General features: G+C 43.9%; 1 protein-coding gene across 12 annotated transcripts in view; it reads right to left on the bottom strand.

The window, feature by feature from the left end:
- Positions 1-215: 215 nt before the first annotated feature.
- LOC148026404 (GDP-mannose transporter GONST1-like) overlaps positions 216-26,602 on the bottom strand; it is an 83,969-nt gene continuing 57,582 nt past the window's right edge. The window contains exons 8-9 of one of the 12 annotated variants that reach the window (XM_087690859.1): positions 5,002-5,124; positions 4,439-4,894 (exon numbers count right to left, since the gene is read on the bottom strand). In XM_087690859.1, the coding sequence (XP_087546985.1) occupies positions 5,013-5,124 (112 nt within the window). In that variant the 3' untranslated portion in view covers positions 4,439-4,894; positions 5,002-5,012. Of the gene's footprint in view, positions 568-4,438; positions 4,895-5,001; positions 5,125-5,278; positions 5,445-26,602 lie in introns of those variants that run through there. The other 11 variants (XM_087690856.1, XR_015692835.1, XM_087690858.1 and 8 more) reach the window with 11 other exon arrangements.

Here is a 26,602-nt window from a genome sequence, read left to right as displayed (position 1 = left end):
AGAGTACATGCAAAGCTCGAATAAAAATCAGGAAGATAATTGAGAACAATCTACATAAGTGAATTGTTTGGAAAAATCTCATCTACAACAATTAAGTACTTCTTAATATCTTTTGTATTTGTCAAAAAATTGTCCATGGAGTGACCTTCATAAATATGTTTACTCTATTTGTTTACTCAACTAAGCAATATAGGCCTCATTTCTTCCTTGTTATAAATATATAAGTATATTCCAAAAACCTTTAATTGCATTACATGAGCAAATATGTGAGATAATCGTACATTTAACAAACAATGCAATCAAAGCATGATCCTTTGTGTCTCTACCATCCTAATGAATCTGCTCATGAGTAGGTGGTGGTGGTGCTCTAATATTAACTAGAGCAGAGCTAGAACCTTCAACATCCTCAATGCCACTTGTTTCTATTGTTTTTGTTACACTTCCAACTTCCAAAACACCAGCAATGAGTCTTTCAACTCCATACACCATGTTCCAAAGGCCCTTTTCAACCACTACATGAGGCATCATATAAGCCCATAGTGGATGGATGGTTCTATCCAACTTGTCCTTAATAGCCAACATATAGAATACATCACTATTGCTAGCCATGGTCATTGACTATACTTGATGCAAAAATTGCATGTGCATGTACTAAGGAAAATATGCTCAAAATCAACTTGTTCTATGTAGCACAACACAAAAGAGCATGTAAGGACTCTTAGTTGTAGAATTGGTTGTTGTTGAATTTTTTGCACAAAGAAACAATATAGCCTACATAGTACTAGCAACAGTGCAAATGAAGATTGAAATGAACCTGAATAAAAAATCTAACAATGACAAGCCCCAATGGGTTTTCCCATAGTATTTTTTAGTCTATGAACACTTGTCAACTTTTGTCTCAATTTGAGGAATTTAAGAGAAGGGTGTTGATGAATCTTCCCAAAAGGTGAAGCCACTTTGATACCAATCGTTAGATTTAGGGTTGCAAGAATGCACATATGCAACTTGGAGAAGAGGAAGCTTAAGAGAGCACAACTCAAAGTATATTGAGAGATATAAATAGAGAAAATTTACAAGACTAAACCCTAAAATGATTAGGCATATGTAAAGGTTAGGTGAAAAAGACCTCCTACAAAGGGAAATAAGTGCCTTGGTAATCCCAAGTGTGTTCACACGTATCACTATCAAAATACAATAAAATGTCACTTAAAAAATTAGCGACAAATGGAAAAATAGAGAAGCAATAGTGAAACCTTGCCTAATGCTCCGCGTAATGACAAGACTGTCAAAGTCATAACCATTGATAAAGGTAGTTATAGATGTATTAGTAAATAAGGCTCTCACCACTTAACAAGTCACAGCTCCAAATCTTGATTTTTGTATTACTACCAAAGTAATTTTCCAACAAATTCTTTCATAGGCCTTCTCCAAATCCATATTAAGCAAAAGAATCTCCTCATTACTAACAAGGCTATAGTTAATTCCCAGTGTCATATTTAGAATAGCATCATGGATATGCCTCCCATGAATAAATATTGATTTCTACGAGCCGGTTTGCCGCAAGTCATGCTTAATCCTTGTAGCCATAGCTTCTGCCATTATTTAATATGGCACATTCAACATTGTTAGAGGCTGTGATGACTAGGTAGCCGTCTTTCTACTGACTTAGGAATTAGCTTGATGAAACCTTCATTGGCAATGCCATAGAGCTAGAGGCTCTAAAGTAATTAAGGACAATATACCAGTTGTCAAAACATGTATCCCATATACCCAAAAAGAAATCTAGACGGAAGCTATCTAATCTAGGAGCTCTAGCCTTTTCTATGGCTTTGCTTACCACCAAGAGCTTGTTTGTAGTAAAATGAACACCCCAAGAAGAGGGCCACAACAAGTCCCACCTAACCTTGCATGTGCTTAAGAAATTTCCTAACTCTCTTAGGCCACTTATCTTCTCATTCAAATGGATTACTCACAATGGTAGAGAGGTGTTTTTTGAACACCCTAGAAATACCCTCATCGTCAAAGTACTTCCTACTTTCCTCATCCTCAAATATGAGCAAAGCCTCATTTTTCTACTTCCTCTAAGATCATTTAAAAAAAATGATGTCAAGGCTTCTTCCATAAGCAAAAAGTTAGTTTTCAATTGTATCTTAGTACTTGCAACTCTATAAAGTTTCCTAGTCCTAATAAAACCTTTAGTGTTTTGCAAGATATAAAGAAGAGTAGTATTATTAGTTGAGCAAAGTCAAGCAAAGTACACCTAATGTCTAAAGAGGCCCATGTGGCATCATTTGAAAAGTAAAATGATCAATTTGAGCATCCCTCTATCAGTAATTCGTCTGGCTATTATGCAAGATAATTCTCTTGGATGAATCATTAGGGATTATGGATACAACATCAATCAGCTTCAAATTATCACATGGGGCATTCCAAACCTCTTTGTCCTCTTCAATCATATTACGCAACCCATGAGAGCAATCACTAGAATCAATGTCATATTCCAATCTCCAAATAGAATAGTGCATTCACCTAACACTTGTAATTTAACCCACTTCCACATATTGGCTTGCATGCACAAAACATTGGGCACATAAAATATGGCAATCCATTGACTTGTCGCACATGATCATTGTGAGACTAATAACAAGGCTTGAGCTATCTTTAGTGATGAGGATACATCTCAAAATTTTCCTCAACAGTAATATACCCTAGTATAAAAGCTTGGAAAGTAGAGATAATCAAGTACACTAATATCCCTAATATTGTTGCCCCCAAGCTTAATCTCCGGTATCCCTAATATCTCCTAAATGGCTTGCTAGTCCTTAGAGCATAGCCCTCCAACATTCTAAGTAGAAGAGAAATTCTATATGAGACTCTTTCATAATCAATTTATTATGTATTGCCAATGCCAACAAGAGGTGTAGAGATGTTGGCCAACGTTTTAGTGCCCCTTGTTAGTTTCTTAATGGACACTTTATTGATTTTGGATTTGTCTCCTTGCATACAACATACCTTTTGATTCTCCTGACCACCTCCTCTATCAAACTTAGCTTGTTTCTCCTTATTAGGATCAATAGGTTACACTCTACTAATATTGCCACAATTATCGACAACTATCTTTCTCAGAGCTGCTTGAGCCCATATGAGAGTTCTTAGTGTCCATTGCCATCGATTTGACAAGTGCCTCCTTACTCTTCCTAACTTGCATGTTCCCAAAGACATCCTTGATTCCATTTTGGAAATTATTATCTTCAAGGATTTTGCCCCTCTCAATAGGGATCGATTCAAAAGCACCACCTTTCTGGACCTCTTGAGATCAAGACATAGCAAAATGACTAGATTGGCAATATATAGCAAACATTAGAAAAATCAGAGAAGCACACTTTGCAAGGTAGGTCGAGGCATCTTTTATCATGGATGCCAAGCACATCTAAGGGCTCAACCTTCTTGTCCCACAATATGCAAGCCCTTGTTTCAACTTTAGGATTAGAAGTAAGTGAGGGAGCCTACAATACTTTCCTCAATATAATGGCAATAGCCCTAACCTCTGCCTCAAACACTATATTCAAATTTGTAAGTGAAAGCCAATCAGAGCATTCATAGAGAAAGACATCTCCAAGAGAAAAAGGGGTTGCCCAAGGGAGGTAGTGCACCAAGTTCCCATGGATATCGACCAAACAAGATAAGGTTTAGTTCCTCTCAACTTGAGAGCCAACCAAGACCTAGTAGAAACCCTTACCCACAAATTTACAATAAAGAAATTTTGTGCCAAGCTCAATAATATTGAGAAACCATTTTGAAAAATCCTCATTCTCAAGGATTTGACCCATAAGATATGTAAAGACATAAAGAAGCAAGGGCATAATGCCTTTAATAGATAGCTTATTGGAATGTGTGGCAATTACCTTACACAAAATAAGGCTTTCCTTCTAATACACATCAAGAGCCACATCCTATAGCTTCAAAATTATGAATGTGCCTTATTGTCACGCTTTAACAACTTGATTCTTACTAACATTCTTTTTCGAATGCACAATTTACACCGAAAGCATTGGATTGCACAAATGCTTTATATGGCATTGGAAGATATATATGCAATAAAGATATTGTTGTGTAAAAAGCCATTCCAACTCTATTACACCTAGTGAAAATATCTAAATTTTCATTTTCTTTTGTTTCTTGGGCTACCCAAACCACAAAAAGGGGGAGGGGGGATTTAAAGTTAGCTTTAAAATTTACATTATATGAATTGGTAGCTGATATAAAGAGATATTGAATAAGCCTAATATCAATTTTTGACTTTGTCAATAATATGTTTAGCTTATAGATATATTTTGGTAGTTTCCAAGGTAATATTACTCTTGTGATCCATTAATATGACTCATTTTAGCATCTAATTGATCAACACCTAAGTAAGATTCCTAAAACAGCTCTTTCTTGTCACATTAATGTGTTGTGTTGCTTTAAGGCTTAAGGACCCCTAGCGAGATCGACGATGGCATACCTAAACAACACATAAGGGGATCCGCTTGTTACTCCTAGCAACCCAATATTGTTTCACTCAAAATGACGTCTTGACACAAATCGATTAAGCCTTGTGGACAGGGTGGAGTGCGGGGGGAGGGGGAGAGGGAGAGGGAGAGGGAGAGAGAGAGAAGGTGAGCAAAGCATGAATGGCGAATGATGCATTCGTGTGCACGTCCTTCGATTAAACCATACAAACATCTCATCACAGAGATGCCCCAACAGTATAGCAAAGCTGCTGGTCACGATGAGTCTTGGAACTCGACGCCTCTCCAATGCCCAAATTCTTACCCAGATGCCTTCTGGAGATGCATGCAAAAGTAGTGTCATGACAGTTTGGCCATTGCAAACACAACTCCTGCGAATAGTCCTGATTCGAAGAAAGAACAAGTGAGATTAAAGCAAGGCAGCGATCCTTGTCTCCTCTAAAGGTTCCAGAGCAAGAAGCAAAGGGCATCACATAGCTTTGAAACATACCCAGCAGGATGCTACAAAGGTTTGTGGTACTGGTTGGAGCTTTGAAAAGGACAACCCCCAGGATTGAAAGTGGGACTTTGTTTAAAGAGCCCACCAAGCTGGAAGGAGTACAAGAGCTTCATTCTGTCAGTCAGGAAGTCATAACCATTCATGTGACAGCAAGTCTTCAAATAATCAGGAAACTGACAATACAATGAAAATAGAACTAATTGCCATTTTCTAAAACCATTAACTCTAAAAGACTCGTATCAAGCTTTCTGGCCTGATTGATTACCTTGTTTTCACTTTTTTTCCCAATTTTTAAGACCAAAATATTCGTGTCGAGCCTTCTGGCGTGCCTCATATGGCTTTAGGAGTCTACTGGTAATTTTGACTTTGATTAACTAGCTGCTGCTCTGACATGGTGTCTATTGACATGGCATCTGAGGCACCTCGCTCTGGTCCTGCAAGGAACCCAAGTGAAGTCCTCAGACACCTGCCTAGTGTGTCACACAACCATAAAGCCATAAGATCTGTACTCATTGATGAGACAACTAAAGATCTCCATCACTCACTACTACAAAAGCCCCGAATTTGTACTCATGCGTGTGTAAGTACACCCCTACGTCATGTGCAAACTCCACATCTAGAAGCTCATCAAACTCTGGGAAGGGCAACCTGATCCCTCAGATATTTATGGACCTGTCTGTCCAGGAATTTGGGCAAAAATTAAGGACCATATCAGAAATTTCAGAGAAACTGGAGGGGGCAAGGGGTATTTTGGTAACTTTGGGTTTTAAGGGGTATTTTGCAAATTTTCAGAGCGGTATTTGGTAAATTTTTTCTGGTACGCAGTAAATTAATTGGTATGAACAGAAACATTTGCAGCGATGTCCACAAAAGTGCATGTCAGAGCTAAGGCTCTCAAGCTCACAAAACAGGCATCTCTGGGACCTTAACAAGCCCCTTTGTACTACAAGGTATGGTTTAGACAGTTGATAAGGGAGCCCTCATGGATCTAATCTTGATAGATGGGCCGCTCTCTGGGCAGAAGATTTTGTAAAAGGAGTTGCAGGTTGCTCAAGCTGTTATCCACGCTTGGCAGCAATTATTGAGTAATGCTGTTTGGTCTAGAGCTCAAGAGAGGCAGGGCGACCCATCACAAAGGCAAATCAAGTGGATCTTCAGACTAGCCCATGATCTGCTGTTTAGCCCATTAGAGGAGGATGCTGGGATGGTTTAAAGATTAGCTAAAAAGGGTATTATCCGCTGGTCTAATGTTTGGAATCAAAGAGGGGAATCCTTGATGGCAATGGAGTGCATCTCACAGGAGCATGGACTCACTGAAAGAGTAGTGGCTTCGGCAGATCCTGAACAGGAAAGAGGATTGGCCAATGGCCACAAGAGTTTTAGAAGGTAACATCACCAAATGTCTGACAACGCAAATTGGTAAGCCCTTGTGGAAATGCAACAAGAGGAAAGACTACTTCTTGAAGGATCAGGACCACTTCCTCAAGTGTGCTGAGTCTCAGAAGAAATGTTTCCCCAAAACCAAGCTTAGACATGGAACAGAAGGGTTAGAGTTACTTGGAGGGCCACCCCCTCACATAGACTCAAACTCATGCTGTGGAAGGTCACTATGAACAAACTACCAACAAAATACAGGTTGGGAAAAGCGATGAGGCTCTCATCACTTTGTGTGTTGTGCAAAAGAGAGGAGAATGTCAACCAATGAAAGACAGGCTGGGGAAACCGATGAGGCTCTCTCCGCTTCATGTTTTCTGCAAGAGAGAGGAGGAGAAAGTCTATCACCTCTTCTGGCAGTGTAAAGTAGTCAATGGAATTTGGAGGCTAGCCCAAAAGTGGGTTAGGCTAGCTGGCTTTGAAGATGATCAACCAGAAGTTACTGCTCTTTGGAGACCATAGTTGCCTTCGTACATGGTACGGACTGGTTCGTACGGTACGAACCGTACGGTACGTATCCGTACGAATTCGTTTGAGATTTTAGGCCTATTTCGGCCATGTCGCCTGCGTCGCTTGGATCCCGCGTCCCACGTTTTTTGCGCCTCCACTTTTACTCTCGTGCTTGCGTGGCACTTTTTGGGGGGTGGGAAGCCTTGGATACCTCACCCCATCCCCTTTTCCAGCCATGCACTCCCCTCCCTAGCCCTCTTTGGATTCCTTCCTAGCTGGCAGCCCTCTCTTTGACCGTTGACCCCTCTTTGACTGTTTGAACTTTGACCCTTCTCTCATTTACAAAAGGTGCTCCTCTCCTCCATGCTTCCATACCAATTCAGCAAGCACTTGTGACTTACCATTCTCATCTTCCTCTCTTGGATCTCGTCGCTCGATTTTTGAATGGATGTGTGATTTGTCATTCTTGAATCTCACCTCCCATCTCCTCTTTCCCGCTCCCTATCGAAGCATTTGCCATTCTCAAATCTCATCCCATCCCCTCTATCCCGCACCCTATCAAAGCGTTTGCCATTCTCATCTCCCATCCCCTCTCTCTCACTCTTGCTCTTTCAACTTTACCCTAACCCTCGGGCCTCTCAAGTCTCCCTCTCAACTTTCAAGAGTCGATACTCAAGCATCTCTCTCTCTCTCTCTCTCTCTCTCTCGGGCCTCTTTATCCGTCATTAGCACCATGACTTGTGAGAAGCACGAGGCCTTCAATTTGCATGCAATCCATGTGGAGAGGGACACAAAGAAGTCCAACTCCCACCATTGGACATGCAAGTATTGCGGGAAGCACTATACAAGTGGTGCAACTTGGCTTCTCCAACATCTTTCCAAGATGGAGGGGCAAGTTGCTCCATGCAAGGAGATCCCTCAAGACATTGCGGAGGAGATTCTCGCCAAGATGAGAGGGGGATCCACAAGAGGAGGAGGAAGTGGCTTATCGGTACCAACTTCTATGCCTACTAACAAGGAAGCATCCAATGCAGGCGTATCTTCAACCGATGTGAGAGAGGCCTCTACCATTGGTGGTGGGGGCTCCACATCTGCATCCGGCTTTGGTAAAAGACAAAGAGTGGAGGCTCATACGATGCCAGAGAGACAATCGTCTCTCTCTCAAGCTCCCGGTCATGTGCGTGGATCGGTTGCCTTTCTTAGAGAAAGGCAACGGAATTTAGAGAGCATCATAAACCTGCAATCCCTTGTGATCCACTGCCCTCCATGATTGACATACAACAATCGAGTTGGGCCGCCATCCAAAATTCTCCTACATGACAATTATGCCAGGAAAAAGGAGGTTTTTTCACATTATTAAAGATTAGGGCTGGGTGTTGAGCTAAAAATGCATTACAAACTGATTAGCTCTTTTAAACAGCCCCAAAACATGTAATTACAGAAACTTTCATTAAAAAAGAAACACATTGCAAGAGAGTTTGTGTGTCCCATAAGCCAAACCCTAATTTGGGAGGATCCACTCATCTGTAAATAGATAGGTTGCGCACCATTCACAGCCCATCCCATTCTAGCAGGTCATCTTCATTGTTTGCAGATTTCAGCCATTAGCCGGCACCCTCCTTCCATCATGCACCTTCTCCACCTGCTGACGCGGTGATCCACAGCTGACATCCATCAGCCTGGTAACCTATTCAGACTGCATTTCACTCCAATTTACTGCCGCCTTCTTCTCCAGTTGTGGCCAAGGTCATCTACCAGCAGCTGCCTTCATCCAGGGTGTCCTACAATTTTGCATTTGCTGCCCCAACCTGCTGCCTTCATTCGACACCTGTCTCAAATGATCAGTTTTGAGTACTTTTTGGGTGGTACACTCCTACCTTCAGTCAAATACAACCTCCAATTGTTGCGTGTCCCTATCCCCCCTCCTTCAGCTACACATGCGGCTACCATGCCCATGCCCAATCAACCCATACCCACTATTGGATCCACTATGCACACATCCTATATGCATGGTGGACACTCTAGGGTTAATTCCCAAGTGTTCTCCACTCCCCACCCTACCCCTATTATTCCTCCCTCAGCCCTACCAAGAATGCCTTCACAAAGAAAACTCGTTTTAATAGGTCGAATTCTACCACTTAGTCCCAACCTAATGCAACAAATGCTTGAATCTCAGGGTCCTTAGGACCTCATAGTCGGTTTAGAGCCTATGCCAAACCCTCGACTAGCCCACCCTAACTACATTTGTCAATGGAGAGCTCATAATGCTACAACAAATGTCGAGTTAATGTAGGGATTATTTCCTAAGTTCCATTCCCACTTACAGTACTTTTTCCTAGCATCCAATCATCAGTCATCTCATTGACCGTTATGTGGTGGAGATTGGTCCATGGTTAAGAGGGGATTCCTACCCTTGGTATTTCATAGGTTTGGCATTTATCTTTGACTTTGGCCTTCCTTCCCTATTGTACCTACCCTTTGCATTGCATGATCATCATCATCTTTGTAAAAGGATACTTGAGAAAGTGAACAATTTCCCCACTAGGAACACTGTACAAGTGGCACCTTGTTGTATGTGCATTCTCATCATGTAGCATTACTCCTTGCATCTCATTGTGCAAAGCACCCTTGAGTGGATCTCTGAGCTGTATCCACTAATGGTTCTTTTACCACCTTACAACATTTCTCCTTACTTCTTCACTCCTTTACCTCTTCACCCTTTTTCCTAATCACCACCATACACTGGTGGTTGGAATAGCTTGTCTGTTTTGGTGATGTGGTGGATCTAACCATCCCTTTTCATTCTCCCCCAGAGCACAACTACTTGTTGACATGACAGATATTTTTCAAAATCATTCATCAAAACAAAAAAAAGTTCAATATGGTTTCATCCGTCTTTGTAGGTCTTGGTAGATCATTGGGCAACCTACAAGCACTATTTATTCAATGACTTGGCTTTGCTCAAGTGATCACTTAGGCTCCCTTGGGAAGATAACCATTGCCTTTGTAGTCTTGGTAGGCCATTGGCAACCAGGTACACCCTTTGTTGGATCCCTGGCTACTTTGGGGTGTGATGCCTTGGAGTAAAATGGGCTTCAGCTTTTCTTACAATCCCTAATTTATTCTAGTTTTGGGCATGAGAGAGGTTGTGGAGCTAAAAATGCATTACAACCCTATTAGCTCTTTTAAACGGCCCCAAAACATGTAATTACTAAAACTTTCATTAAAAAACAAATGTGTTCCTAGAGAATTTCTATTTTCCATAAGCCAAACCCTAATTTGAAAAATTTACTTATCAATAAATAGATAGGCTGTCCAACATTGAGCTCATCTCGTTCTTGCAAGTCATCTTCCTTGTCTACAAATTTCAGCCATCAACTGACACCCTCCTTTCATCAGGCGCTATTGCTACCTTGGTGATACACAATTGACACCCATCAACTTGATGACCTATTCATATTGTATTTTGCTCCAGTTTGCTGTCGCCTTCTTCTCCAGCTATTGCCAAGGTCATCTACCAACTCTCACCTTTATCCAAGAGGTGTCCTATAGATTAAGTTTGCTGCCCCAACCAGTTTCCTTCATCCAACACCTATCTTTGCAGCTGATCAGGCTGCCCTGCATCAGCACACCCTTATCTAGCTTTTGTCACCAGACTATTCTCAGCCTTGATGATGAGTTTCCAGCACTTTTCAAGTGGTGCATTTTTGCATTCACCAAGGTATAGCCTCCAAAATGCTGCATTGGGGTTACCAGCTTGCTACCCTTCATTCTCAGCCTTATTTCAGCTCCCATTGGTGGTTATAGCACTCTAAGATCTGTCTCAAGTGGACTTCACTCCTAGTATTCTCATTTCTCTACCTTTGAGCATCTTGTACACTCTTTCAATCATTTAAACCATTGATCCATTCACTTCAGAGTTCTCTTTCTTCTCTATTTTTGTTTGTGTGTTTTGTATTTTTGCATTATCATGTGAGTTATTGTGTTTCAGTCCTGTTTGTACATTCTATGTTTTCTCAGTGCAAACCCTAGCATATCTTCACACCAAGTCAATTAGAACTTCAACTCGGGTGAAATCTTTCGTGTTGAGCTAAAAATGCATTAACTTCACTTAACAACCCCAAAGCATGCTTAATTAAGGAAGAAACCTTGTTTATTTAAAAAGAAATGCGTTCCTAGAAAGTGTCTATATCCCATGAGCACAAATCCACTTGGGAGGGCCCAAACTTTCTATAAATAGGTATGCTACCTTCCATTCAATCCTAATCTCATTTTTGCAGGTTTAAGGTGTTTTCAACTTGCTGCATACACCCCGTTCGCGGAGGACATCACAGTCCAAGCTGTCCATTGCAGTCTTCACTCATCTGGTGTCTATTTCCAGCTCTCCATCATTAGTTTGCTGCTATTTTCAGCTAGGCGACTGTTGCTGTCCGTCATCTAGCTGTTGTATATCCTACCATGTTAGAATATAGCTGCGTTTGCACGCCCCGACTGCCATCCTACAGATTTTCTCTCTCCTCTCAATTGTCATTGCAGATTTTCTTTCTTCTCAACCTGTCATTGCTGTTTTCTCTCCTCCTAGTTGCGTTCTCTGTTTTCTCTCTTCTCCTAGCTGTGTTTAATGTTTTCTCTCCCCTCACATGTGTTTTTAGTCTTTTCTCTCCTGCACTGCTGTTTGCATCAGATTTAGCCTTCCTTGGCTGCATTTTCTAGTGTTTGACATCCGGAGGCTGCCTTGCTACAATTTAGGATTCATTTAGAGTATGACACACTCTCCAACTCATTACTCCTGCCGTGACTCTTGAGATAAAGGAATTCGAGATACAATATTCATTTACTGCATAGTGTGTTTGTTGCATGAGCATTCTATATTCAATAGTCATATCACTTCATTCATTCTATGTATTCATTGTCTTTGAGTTAGCCTAAACCTAATTGTGTTCTTCTATTAGTTTGTGCTTTGTTGTATGGTATTATTTGTGTTTCTGTGTTAGGGTATTTTCTTCACATGGTATTAGAGCCAAGTTCTCTGAGAGAAACCTAGGCCTTGATTTGAAAGCTCTATACAAGAAGCAGGAACAATAGAAGAGTAGATGACTTCAAACACTATTTTTGCACCACTTCTCACATCTGAGCTAAAACCATCGAGGAACAAGTCAAAGTGGGCCTCATAGCTTGCTTCACAAGCTCTCGATATGGCCAGATAAACATTGGACTACCATGTAGTTCCACGATCTTACGAGACCACTACAAGCTGAGTATGATCCCATTTTGATGCATAGAGACCAACAGTAGATAGAAGGTAAGTTTGAATTTCACCCTTTAGATTCGGTATACTGATCTACTGACCATGCAAGAAGGGCAGAATCTCCACTTAGGACTGGCCATCCGCAAGTGAAAACTGGCATAGAGTACACTCCATTGCCTTCATACTTATTCTCTCCGGTGCTAGGTATGTCTACCATTTTAGATTATGTTAATGAAGATTCCTCTTCTTCTATTGGTATGGATGATTTTCATCATGAAGGACGTATGCAAAACAATTTTTGGTTTATGAGCAATAAGAAAGACAAATATTTCTTTATGAACTCAAGCCTAGGTAAGCAGTTGAAATAAGAAACTGTGAGTACTCCTTCCCCTTCTTTTCCTTCAAACAATTTTGTTTTCAAAGGTCAAAATGAAATAGGTGCATCTTCATCATCATCATTTCAATTTAATGCGTTTAATGAATTAAAAAAACCCACATTATTTTCCACATCTACACCTATCACAAATCCATTTAATCTCCCTCCCATCTCACCCTCTTATTCCATTGCCTCATCCTTTCAGCCTCCATTAAGTGCACCGAATGTTGCATCTCGTATAGAATCACATGTGTTTTCATTCACCACATCGAGGGGTTCTTCAAACTTAGGCATAGTTGTCAGGACCTCATCTCTTCCTTAGTCAGCTATCTTTCTTCACACACTTTCGGAATCATTGTAGCCTGGGTATTCCCCCTAGTCTTTCCTCAGTGTGGATTAGTTGGTGCCATAGTTTGCCTCCATGGCACTACCTAATGGACCCTCTCATCATTATGCCGTGTCCTAACTGACATTTGGATAGGGCTTACGTGTCCCAGTGCCTCCACCTTCACCGGCACCTTATGGAAACATTCATGCTCCAGCGCCTCCACATCAATCGGTACTCATTGGACACTCAACCTATTTCTGCCTACCCACCTCTTCCCCCTTCTTTTTATCAAACACATCCACCACCACCACCTTATGGAAACATTCATGCTCCAGCGCCTCCACATCAATCGGTACTCATTGGACACTCAACCTATTTTTGCCTACCCACCTCTTTCTCCTTCTTTTTATCAAACACATCCACCACCACCACCATCTTATCCTCCACATCCATCTTACCCCACATTCTCGACACCTCATGGTTCTACCTCATCTTCTGCCAAGCATGCATTCAACGACAAGACTCGTTTTAATGGGTCAAACTTTAGAACTTGGTCAAACTTGATGGGACATGTCCTTGACTCATAGAACCTATGGAATCTTGTGCAAGGATTGAAACCCCAACCTGATCCTGCACTTGTTCCATATGAGGTTGTCCACTCATGGAAGGCTAGTAATGTCTCTGCTATTGTTGAGCTAATGCAAGGCTTATTGCCTAATTTTCTCTCTTAGCTTCAGCATTTTGACTTCGCGTCAGAGCGATGGGCACACTGATTGACCACTATGTGGCTCGGGATAGGACCCGTCGAATAAATCTTGACCATGAGCTTCAGAACTTTAAAATCTCTGAGATAGATGACCTGAAAGTCAAGTTGGTTGAGTATCAATGTCTCCTTGCAGAATTCTCCACTACAGGGACTTCTAAGTCCTTTGCCGATCAGGTCAACATTGTTTCTTAACAAGCTACCGCATAAATACTGCAATTTTGTGTAGCAAGTGGTTTCTTTGCCCAATTTACCCACGTTCTACGAATTTAAGTGTTAGCTATTACGTTATATGCATGGTTGTTCGATCAGTTTCATATGCAACATCCCTCAAACGAGGCCACGGCTACAGTACCAGGAGTTGTTGCTGAGGCAACCTTGTTGCTCATTCTCAGAAGGGGCAACAAGGGAAGGGTAAACAAAATCAAAATTAAAAACAAGTAGGAGAATCACAAGGAAACTCCTAGTCTCAACTCAAACTCAGATGGCAAAATGTATCTAAGAAGAATAGGTATTGTCAACATTATCAAAAGATTGGCCATTTTGACAATGAGTGTCGATCAAAGGTTAGAGGCACAACACCAAAACCCAAGTCGCAGACCCTGCCCCTTAGTCGAGCAACCCCCATCAAGGGAGGCAAGGTGATGGCAAGGGGTAGTGGAAAGGTCAAAATCACACTACCATTGGTCAGCCATCTCAATCGACAACGTTCTCAACTCCAGAGGGCTTGTTTGACTAGTCTATAGAGACCCACATTGTCTCTATAGAGATATCCGATGCGAGTCTCGTCCACTTTTGTGAGTTGCCTTATAACGAGGTTATCGTAGAGGCCCACTCGTCATAGCTTAGTACATCCGCACCTGTTTGCATTGTGGACAATGGAACTACACATCGCATGACTTCTATAGAGGACATCTTCTGTAACCAAGCCCCTCAGGCTGAAGGTTGCATAAGTTTTGCCACTGACAAGGATTTGGATTTGGCTTTGTTAGACAATGTATGCCATGTCCCTCAGCTTAGGGTAAACTTGTTATCTGTTCAGCAATGCCGATTGAGGCGAGTAGTTTTCTTTACAACGATTAGAGTGATTGCTTGCGATGAGGCATAGCCTAATGGCCTATACCACATGGCCCATTTTCTTTCCAAGCCAACAACCGAGGGCTCCGTGTTCCATTGCTTCTAGCATTAGCCACATCTCAAGAGCCTACAAACAATAAATGTCTTTGGCATTTCTGCCTAGTGCATCTTGGCTATGACTCTCTTTATGAGTTATCTCGCTGTGAGATGGTTAAGGGCCTTCCTCGCCTGAAGCTAGCTCGAGATGTCTGTAAAGTATGTTAGCTCGAGAAGCAACACCGTATCCCATTTCCTCAGCAGTCTACATATAGAGTTGAGGCGCCTCTTAGATTGATTCACATTGATCTTTGTGGGCCCACATCCACTGCTACCTTGAAAGGCACGTTGTATTTCTTTTTGATAGTGGATGATCATTTGAGATACATTTGGGTGTACTTCCTCAAGCATAAGTCTAATTCTTTCATATATTTCTTTGCTTGGATATTGGTGGTTTATAATCGAACGTTATATTGGTTGCATGAGGAGTGATAGCGGTGGTGAGTTCATCTCCCGCGAGTTTTCTGAGTTTCTACAGCCGCATGGCATCTCTCGCCAGCTCACCTCTACCAACCTCCCCTCTTAAAATGGAGTCGTAGAGCGTAGGAGCTAGACAATCATGGAAATGGCACGCAAGCAACTTCTTTGGTTAATTCATACTAGGCCAGATTTAGCTTACTCAGTCAACATTCTCAGTCAATATTTTATAACATCTAGGTTGTCACATTGGATTCCATGTCTTCGTGTGTTGCGTTATTTACAGTGTACTTATTCTTATGGTCTCACTTATGGTCTTGGTTTATGTTTGTAGGGGTACATTCATTCTGATTGGGCAAGAGATCTTGACACCCGACGTTCCCATGGTGGCTACCTCTTCACCTTGGGCACGACTCCCATTTCTTGGTCTAGCCATAAGCAAGAGACGGTGACGGCTTCCACGGCTGAGGCCGAGTATAGGGCTCTCTTTGATGGCACCACCAAGGCCATCTACTTGAGGAGCTTATTGGTGGCACTTCACTTCCCTTGTGACTCTCCCATTGTTGTCTACTACAAAAACTGGAGTACCATTGCTCTTGCGGGCAATCCGATCATCACACCAGGGATGCGGCATGTAGGAGTCCACTTTCACTTTTCGAGAGAGCAGGTTGAGCTAGGCACTATTTGCCTAGAGTTTGTGCCTTCATTAAACAATTTTGCTGACATTTTAGCCAAAGTGGTCAACAGGCCAGTTCTTCAATACCTTCTACCTAAGATCGGCTTGGGTATACCCTCCCCTATTTCTTCAAATTGATGGGGAGAGAGTGCTTCCCTCTTGCTTTCCCTTCCAGTGGTTTGAGAGGGGGTGGCTGCTTCTCATAATAGTGACAATGATTATGCTTACAATTTTTAGATATTGTACTTATGGACATTTGTAACTTCATCCGCACTGGTAGGATGATATGATTGTAAAAGGGCACTTGGGCAAGTGAACAATTCTCCTACAAGGGCATTGTCCAAGTGGCACTCTTGCATTGAATTTTGTGTGAGCATGACATTTTGCATCTCCCTTTGCATTATCTCATGCATGGGCATTGTGTTCATATAAATCTGTGCGCATTTATGCCTTTTTGGTCTTTTGGAGTGGTCGACTCTGGATCCATCATATTGTTAATAGACTAGTTAGCTCATGGTTGAGTCTGGACTTGTGGTTCCGTAGGCTAGGCATAGAGACATTTTAGACATTTTATTTGTCAGTGTTTATTGAGGTTGGGGCATTATTTGCAGCCAGTCGGCCATCATTCAATGTTGGCCGACTAGTCATATTTTAGGTATTTATTTGTCCTATATATTGTCTGGCTCCCTCCATCATTCATTCATCACTTGACAATGTTTGGGGAGAGGGAGCAGGTGCCAATGCCTCCACAGCCGGTGACTCACATTGCTTCTGTATTGTCTCATGTTTTGGTATATGGATTTCATTTCCCAAGCATACATCTGATTTTTCATCTGTATTGTGTTCTCTCTTTCTTTTCTTTTGTCTTGTGTTCAGCAGTTTATTTCAGCACATGTTTATGCTTCCATTGCTACATCACTTTTGACATGGTATCAGATTTCAGGATTTGTGTTTCTGCTATGTTTTATCGCTGATTTTAGGACTGATTTCACCCTCTGTTGCCCTGGCGACTGCTGTCAACCTGATTGTGACCAGTTTTTGGCTTCCATACTCTGTGTTTTGATCAACATCTGCATCGCCTGCCTGTCCAACACCTCTTGCTGCCTGTGTTTTCATCATCAGGCTGCTGGCGACAATTCCCTACACCTGTTTATGCAGTGTGCAGCCTGTGTTTTGCTGTATTCAGTACTATTTTGGGCTGGGCGTCTAGTAGAACATGCCGTTTTTGCTGTTCTTGGCAGATTTGAACTGATTTTTTGACTTTGTGTAGTAGCTTTGGGCTGATTTTGGTCAGATTTTGGGTTACATTGTATGTAAACTCTTGCTTTTTGCAATCTGTGCTCATGGTTTGGCTATGTTCCCTTTCCAAATCCATTCTTTTCTCTAGTCTTTTCTAAATCCTCTACAGATGGCTCCTCCCTACACATCCAGTGATGATACGCTACATGTAGATTCTAATGAAGCTCTTGCAACTTCCGAGAGGGGTTCAAAGATGAAGAAGTCGAAGGCCCATTGTTCCCACTGTGGCAAGAAAGGTCATTTAAGGAAGGACTGCAAAGAGTTAGCGGCTTCCAGGAAGAAAAAGGAGCCATAGATGAAGTGTGATGTGGACTCCTCCGACGAGTCATTATCTACCTTAGCTTTTGACTCAGCTTCTCCGGCCAAGGCGAAGTCCAAGGCACAGAAGGGATCCTCTTCTTTGGATCATGGGAAGGGCTTCGTGGCCCCTTTCTCAACTACTTTCTAGTGGTGGCGATAAGGTCATTCCTCACGACTCTCTAGTGCCAAAGAGGGAGTGTGAGAGGATGGTGAGATGGGGCAGCCCTGCCTCATCTATATTTCTATACAAATGCACAGGATCCAGAGAGGGACATCCCTGATGCATTGACCGGAGTCTGGCAGGTACAAATCCTAGAGCTAGGATTGACATCCAGGTTCATGATGGGCTAGTTACTTGATAGAGAGCGGGTGGCTTTCGTCTGGAGCTCACATGAGGGGACACTTTGGCGGTTTGCTGGCCAAAGACGGGGAATCCATGGTTATTTATGCGCTCCGACATTGGTGACAGGATGGTCACATGTGCTACTTCAGCGGCATTGTTGACAGATATTAAGAGCTGCTATGATCTTCTCTTATCTTTAGGAGCTGGTACGATCGACATCCACATTAGGTTCTCTCCAAGGCACCTTGGTGGTGGCTTGCGTACCCACTCCTTGGGTATCCATGGTTCTACTTTGGTGGACATTGTTGTATGTACTAGGATGCGACCTTATCATTGTATATTGTATTGTATCAGATCACCCATGATCTTGTTAGCAGTCATGTTTGTCATGCCTTGTCATCTCCTGCCTGTGAGCCTCAGTCTGAGTCAGACGAGGACATTAGGAGCTCTGACATGTCTGTCATGTGTTATGATGGGGGAGGCTAGTCACTCTCGACTGGCTGTCTTAGGATGTGTATTTCTTTTTGGCCTCTTTTAGTGGGCAGCCACTGGCTGCCCGGCCACTTTTTGGTCACTGTTGTGGGGCGCCCATTTTAGGGCACTTTTAGGGTTTGCGCCCATTTTAGGGTTAGGGTTAGGGTTTGTCCGTTGCCTATTTATTGGCAGCCCCCCTCCCCATTTCATCAGTTGTCTTCTTGCAGATTCCGACACTCCTCCTCCCCCGTGGTGGTGCTGCCATCGTCATCAGCCTGATCTGGGTGCCCTCACTGACACTGTGGGTTGCGTGCAGGGACTGATCAGTCCATTTCAATGTATTCAGCATTCATTTCAGTCAGTGCAGATTTTCTTCCTTCATTCTCTGCTTTCTCTCTCCTCTCCTCCGTGTTCGTATTCTTCTTCCGTTGCGCACTCTCACATGGTATCATCGCCAAACTGAGAGCACGGAGGTCTTCATCGATTGGAGAGAGACCACACCTATCATCTGTTGCTGCCCCCCTTCTCTCCAACAGCCAGGCGGCCCTTCCAGGTGGTCTGTATATTTGCGTTTGCTGCATCAGCCCCTTCCAGAGGCTGCCACGTCATCAACCAGCCCCTGTCTCCTTGCGTTTTCAGCTGGGCGGCCTTCTCTTCAGCTGGGCGACTCCACTACAGGCTGCGTTTTGCATCCAAGGTGGTCGTTTTCCCTCCTGGCGGCTTCTCTCCAGCTGGCGCTTCTCTTCTTGGCTGCGTTTTGGTGCTTGGCAACTTTCCCTCCGGATTTTGTGCCCTACACAGCTGCGTTTTCACCTCCTGGTGATAGGCGACCTGATTTCCTGGAGTTTGGTGGTTCTTCTGGTGGTTGGTGACCCTTCTGGTGGTCATTCTTCGGCATTGGCACAGTTTTCTTTGGTGTTTGGTGTTTTGCAGATTTAGAAGATGTCTTATTATCAGTTTATAGGTTTTGATGACTCAGATGACGAGCTTTTGTCTCAACATTCATTTGAACGAAGGCGTGATTTCTATCGCGAGGATCGTCATATGGAGTCTATTCCTCGTTCCCGTCCCCCTTCTATTCATGTATCTCGGCGATCCCCTTCCAGTGGGCCGACGATGCAGCCTTTGGTACCCCCTGTACAGGTACCCGTACTTCCTCAGCTGCCCAAAGAGGATCGGTTGGATGGCTCCAACTTTTCTCTATGGTCCTGCAAGGTGGAGTGTATCTTGGACTCCTTCAATCTTTGGGAGCTTGTTTCTGTTCCTATTCCCCGGCCTAAGGTGGATCCCGCAGATGGGATATCCATGGATCGTGCAGCCTTATGGGATCGGCTCAATTCTAGAGCCCGATCTTTCCTCTTTCTGAGTTTGCAGGATTCTGTCCTTGTTCATGTTCACAGGTTGAAGACTGCAGCGGACGTGTGGAGAAAGATCGCGTCTCTCTATCAACAGAAGACGTTTGCCCACCGGATATCTCTTGAAAAGAAGTTGCAGATGCTCGCTATTGATGATAGTCCTTCCATGAAGGACCACATCAACAGATTACAGGATATGAGGGATGAGCTTACATCCCTCGGTCGGACGATATCTTCTGAAGACATGGCTATGATTCTTTTGACTCAGCTGCCATCGCCTCGGTTTGATGTCTTCTACACCAGCCTTCTTACATCGAGGACCCGTGAGAAGCTTCTATGGGAAGAGCTATCCCCGCTTGTCTTGGAGCATGATGAGCGACTTAGAGAGGTCAGTGCTAGTGGATCCGACTCCACTCGAGCCTTTGTTGCAGGTTCGGGAGGACAGAAGAAGAAGAAGAAGTCAAAGGCTAAGAAGAAGGACAGCTCTTAAGGCTCTGACTCAGATTCAGAGCGACCGAAGTGCCCACACTGTGGAAAAGGGACACATCCAGAGGAGAAATGTTGGAAGAAGTATCCTCACCTTCGTCCAGGAGCGAAGGGTGGATCTACATCGGAGCCTTCTTCTACCTCTACACCAGCTGTTACCCATGAGTCAGTGTTCCTTCATATCCATGCTTTGGTGGAGGATCCTTCTTCCGTGGCTGCAGTGTCTTCTGCGCAGCCTTGGTTAGTGGACAGTGGTGCTTCGAGTCATATGACTCCCCGAGGTGATTTGTTACAGGATCTCCGTCCATCAGAGGGTTTAGTCACTGTTGGTGACATTTTATCGGTGCCTATTAGTGGTGTTGGCACATTGCCTTTGTTTACCGACCGACCTTCGAGCTCCTTTTCCCAGGCCCTACATGTTCCGGATTTGGGCCTTCCCCTCCACTCAATTTATGGCCTTACGAGGCTTGGCACACGAGTGATCTTCACCGAGCATGCCGTTGTTATTGAGGATTCTCTTACAGGAGCTGTCTTATCTACAGGTTGGCAGGAGAGCGGGCTTTACAGGCTCCATTTCCCTTCTTTGATGCAGGGTCCTCCGAGGCAGTCTATTGCTACACCCGTTCCCGCTTGTACACCTTTTATTCCACAGGTTTCTTCCCATCCCCCACCTTCTCCTCCGGTGGTTCCCTCGTACCCCCCATCCGTTTCAGAGGGGGACAATCTCGGTGATGCGGCTGTGGATTCCCTGGCCCCTAGTGTTTTAGAGGGGGCTTTCCAGGATCGTGAGGAGCTCCTTCAGCAGAGCAGTCTACTTCGACGGACTTCATTGACATTGGCATTCCTCTTGCCATCCCCGGATCTATTTCCTCTTTGGCCTTCAGCCACATCCAGGATCTGAGAGGGGGTGTTAGCAGTCATGTTTGTCATGCCTTGTCATCTCCTGCCTGTGAGCCTCAGTCTGAGTCAGACGAGGACATTAGGAGCTCTGACATGTCTGTCATGTGTTATGATGGGGGAGGCTAGTCACTCTCGACTGGCTGTCTTAGGATGTGTATTTCTTTTTGGCCTCTTTTAGTGGGCAGCCACTGGCTGCCCGGCCACTTTTTGGTCATTGTTGTGGGGCGCCCATTTTAGGGCACTTTTAGGGTTTGCGCCCATTTTAGGGTTTGCGCCCATTTTAGGGTTAGGGTTAGGGTTTGTCCGTTGCCTATTTATTGGCAGCCCCCCTCCCCATTTCATCAGTTGTCTTCTTGCAGATTTCGACACTCCTCCCCCGTGGTGGTGCTGCCATCGTCATCAGCCTGATCTGGGTGCCCTCACTGACGCTGTGGGTTGTGTGCAGGGACTGATCAGTCCATTTCAGTGTATTCAGCATTCATTTCAGTCAGTGCAGATTTTCTTCCTTCATTCTTTGCTTTCTCTCTCCTCTCCTCCGTGTTCATGTTCTTCTTCCGTTGCGCACTCTCACAGATCTGAGAGAGGGTGTTAGCAAATTAGTCAGCTCATGGTTGAGTCTGGACTTGTGGTTTAGCAGGCTGGGTACAGAGGCATTTTAGACATTTTATTTGTTAGTGTTTATTGAGGTTTGGGCATTATTTGCAGCCAGTTGCCCAGTATTTAATGCTGGCCGACCAATCATATTTTAGGCATTTATTTGTCCCATATATTGTCTAGCTCCCTCCTCCACCATTCATTCATCACTTGACAGTGTTTGGGGAGAGGGGGCAAGTATCAGTGCCTCTGCAGCCGGTGATTCATATTGCTTCTGTAGTGTTTCATGTTTTGATATATGGATTCCATTTCCCGAGCATACATCTGAGTTCTCATCTATATTGTGTTTTCTCTTTCTTTTCTTTTGTCTTGTGTTCAGCAGTTTATTTCAGCACATGTTTATGCTTCCATTGCTGTACCACTTCTAACATATATTCGTGGCATTGCACATGGCAGTCTCCAAGGCAATTCTCCCTAGCTTGCTTGTCTTGCTTGCTTCACATCTTTGCTATATTTGTGTGACCCACACCTTAGTCATTTTTCTTATTCACCAACACCTAATAATGGTAGGGATAGTATGGTTGTTTTGTGAAGGTCTTGGGTCTGACCATCCCTTATCACTCTCCCATTTGGGGCATGGATACTCAATAGGACAACCCTGATTTGAAACCCTCAATGTTAAATCTATCAAAACTACAAAGCCCTTTTTTTAAAACAAATCCATAGCTGATTCCATCTGACTTTGTAGGACTTGATAAACCACTGGGCAGTCGACATGCACCCTTTATCCAATGCCCTAGCTGTTAGCAGTCATGTTTGTCATGCCTTGTCATCTCCTGCCTGTGAGCCTCAGTCTGAGTCAGACGAGGACATTAGAAGCTCTGACATGTCTGTCATGTGTTATGATGGGGGAGGCTAGTCACTCTTGACTGGCTGTCTTAGGATGTGTATTTCTTTTTGGCCCCTTTTAGTGGGCAGCCATTGGCTGCCCGGCCACTTTTTGGTCACTGTTGTGGGGCGCCCATTTTAGGGCATTTTTAGGGTTTGCGCCCATTTTAGGGTTAGGGTTAGGGTTTGTCCTTTGCCTATTTATATGCAGCCCCCCTCCCCACTTGATCACTTGTCTTCTTGCAGATTCCGACACTCCTCCTCCGTGGTGGTGCTGCCATCATCATCAGCCTAATCTGGTACCCTCACTGACGCTGTGGGCTGCGTGCAGGGACTGATTAGTCCATTTCAGTGTATTCAGCATTCATTTCAGTTAGTGCAGATTTCTCTTCCTTATTTTTTGCTTTCTCTCTCTCTCTCTCCCTCCGTGTTCGTATTCCCTCTTCCGCAGCGCACTCTCACACTAGCCTCTTTGGGGTGATCACTTGGGCTCCCTTGGTAAGATAACCATCGCCTCTATAGTCTTAGTAGGCCATTGGGCAGCTGACGCGCACCCTTTGTCCGAAGCTTTGGCTGCTTTGGGGTGGAACGCCTTGGGGTAAAAGATAAAAAAACAAAAAAGAGCCTTGGCTAGCCTACTTCTCATGGCACCGTTGTTGGGCCTCAGAGAGGGTGTTGAGCTAAAAATGCATTAGCTTCACTTAAACAGCCCTGAAACATGCTTAATTAAGAAAGAAACCTTGTTTATTTTTAAAAAAATATGTTCCTAGAGAGTGTCCGTATCCCATAAGCACAAATCCACTTGGGAGGGCCCAAACTTTCTATGAATAGGTATATTGCCCTCCATTCAACCCTAATCTCGTTATTGTAGGTTTCAAGTGTTTTTAGCTTGCTGCCTACACCCCATTCGTGGAGGACATTGCAGTCTAAGGTGTCCATTGCAGTCCTACTCATCTGGCGTGTATTTCCAGCCCTTCGTCTCATCAGTTTGCTATTGTTTCTAGCCAAGCAACTACTCTTGTCCATCATCCAGTTGTCGTACACCTTGCGACGTCAGTATATTGCTGCATTTACAGGCCCCAGCTTTGCCGCTCTACAGATTTTCTCTCTCCTCTCAGTTGTCACTGCAGATTTTTTCTCTCCTCAGCCTATCACTGCTGTTTTTTCTCTCCTTCCAGCCGAGTTCACTGTTTTCTCTCTTCTTAGCTTGTCGTTGCTATTTTCTCTCTCACCTACGTTTTTAGTCTTTCTCTCTCCTTGCCTGCGTTTTTAGTATTTTCCTCTCTTTGCACTACCGTTTGAATTAAATCCAGCCTTCCTTGGCTGCATTTGCTGGTGTTCAATATCCTAAGGTTGCCTTGCTGCAATTCGAGATCCATTCGGAGTACTACACTCTCTCTAGCTCATTACCCCTGCCGTGATCCTTGAGATACAGGAGTTCAAGGTATAGTATTCATTCACTGCATAGTATGTTTGTTGCATGAGCATTGTATATTCAATAGTCATATCACTTCATTCATTCTCTGTGTTCATTGTCTTTGAGTTATCCTAATCCTAATTGTGTTCTTCTATTAGTTTGTGCTTTGTCATACAGTGTCATTTGTGTTTCTGTGTTAGGGTATTTTCTTCACATTCCCAATCACCCCTCTTCTCTATCAATAAATTTCTTGATCCATGCGACTTGTGACCCTCCTAGATTGTCATGCGTCAATTCCCCACTAGGATTGTGTTAACATTATCCAACCTTAACATTAGCTCCAACATAATCTTGCCCTTTTTGACGACACGTTCCAACCATAGATAGAAAAGCTTTTAGTGTGGCTTGATTGATTTTCAAGAATGAAGATATTGCACTGCCATTCACTCTCCACTAGCATATGCATGACCTAAATTTATCATTGATTAGGAGCATGGTATCTTATGTCCCTTGACTGTAGTAATCCTCATACACCACATATCTTTGGGATGCAAGCTTCTCAGCTTCTTCTAGACTTAGTTTTATTTCTTGCAGAGCCACCACGTGTCAAAAGATGACGTACTAGCAAGACAGTAGGGTTTGCAGGGAGAAACACGGAGTGAACTCGGCAAACATGGAGAAGAGAAGAGAAGAGAAGAGAGAAGAAACTCTGATGAATGGAGTGATGAAGTTGTGAATCATGGAGTGAATGTGATACAAAGGGTGCCGTATCACAAGGAAGATGATGAAGACAGCCATGAACCACGAACCGCAATGTCCTCTTGAAGGGGTGTGAGGGCAGTGGAGAGGCTGGAGAGAAGAGGTGACAGACTGAATGAATCAACCGTAAAGAATGAGTGAGAGAGTGGCCTATAAATAGGCATAGTCAGTCTAGGATGGTGCCTCTTTTTGGGGTTGCAAACCCTAAACACAAATCCTAAACGCAAAATGCAGAAACGCAAAAGCACAAATTGTGGGTGAAGGGTTTTTGAACATCTCTTAGGCCCAAAAAGGGGAACAAGAGAAGAGTGAGGTGGAGATGCAATGCTACATGCTGAAGAATGCTCATGCAGCAAGTGCCACTTGGACAGTGTCCTTCGTGGAAAAATTGTTCACTTGCCCAAGAGCCCTAGTATGAAGATGATGAAAACACAATGCATAGGAGGAACATCAGACTTTGTGTGGTGTCGAGAACCATAAGGATATGCCCGTACTCAATCTTGGGAGGTGACTCCATGCTGACCCAGTGACCAAGGCAAGAAGAGAAGAGGGAGAAGTAGATGTAGAGGATCCCTAAGATCCAAGATTTCCATCGGAAAGGTAACCTGCGCAGGAAAGAACAGTAGATAGAGTGAACTAGAAAACTCGAAACTCAACCTCGGGAGAGAAGCCACTAGCTCCATGCATCCATGCTGGAAGGAATACGAAGGCCTCTTCACCAAGTTGCGGCTGAACCTCCGAGGTCCTGATCTAGGTGATACCTAAAGATCCTAGGTATCAGTAGAAGAGATGATTGGTCGAAGACAACCACCCCAATAAAGTAGAGGATAGGTGAAAAACTTCATGTGGAGTAGGTTTCCCCTCTGAGATGGGAGGTGGAGGGGCTCCTGTTGAAGTCGAAAAAGAAGTAGATGCCCCCTTTGAGGGCAAAGAAATAACATCCCCCTCTAAATCCCCTCTGAAGTAGATAGGGAATCCAAAAACTCATGGATCACAGACTCCGAAATGTCTGATGACGAAGGAAGTGCCGCGGATCGTGTCAAAGAAGGTATCTGGGGTGCCAAAGAGCTCCCAGAGGTAGCCTCTCGAACCTGAGTAGTCGAGGGTGGGGAAGGGTGGGGCTCAGAATGAGCAAGAGGTGGGCAACAATCACTCTCTCAGTGGAGCGGACTGGGTAGTTGAAGAAGAGAAAGGAGTCAAGCAGCCACTGTCTCGAAAGTGGGTGGGGGAAACCTCCACGTAGTGGGGTGGTCTCCAGGAGGCCTTATCGCCTTGTAAGGTCTTAGAGCCTCCATGTGCTCGAAAGGACCTAGTGCGCGTTGGGTGCGGCTTATTGCCTTGAGCATAATACCCTGATAGCCGATGCAGAACGATCTCTGTGGCCCATAAAGGAGAGCTGGTACAAGGAGTGCTTGGTGGAAGTCGGATATACTCCGGAGAGGTGGGGAGCAAAGGTCGATGTCGACAGTCTTCGATGGGATGACCGTTCGTGCCACAGTAGAAGCACTGTAAAGAAAACTGCTAGGGTTTGCATTGAGGACACATAGAGTGTACGACCACGACATAAACACAAAGAGACAGCCACAAACACAGAGGGCAAAACTCAAACCCTAAACTAAAACTCAAAACTCAAACATAGAAACTCAGACACAAACAAAAGAAGGGAGAGAGAGAACCCAACTTTGAAGTGAATGAATGCTGTAAATGAATGTAAGAGTGTGCAGTGCGCTCAAGGGTAGAGCAATGTCGGAGTGTAACATCCACCGAAGACAGATCCCAAGTGTGTGACCACCAGTCGGAGTGTGAAGAGAGAGTAAACTACAAAACACTAACACCAGGGGCTGCCAGAGATAGAGGCGACAACTGCAGAGTGGCAAGATGACACCAGGCGGCTCTAGAAGGATGCAAACGC

Source organism: Lygodium microphyllum, chromosome 13 (assembly GCF_053477565.2).
Source record: "Lygodium microphyllum isolate KBCC chromosome 13, Lygodium_microphyllum_v1.1.10, whole genome shotgun sequence".
In the NCBI taxonomy this organism is placed as follows: domain Eukaryota; kingdom Viridiplantae; phylum Streptophyta; class Polypodiopsida; order Schizaeales; family Lygodiaceae; genus Lygodium; species Lygodium microphyllum.
The sequence above is the reverse complement of the archived record's forward strand: the minus strand, read 5'-3'. Positions and strand labels throughout refer to the sequence as shown.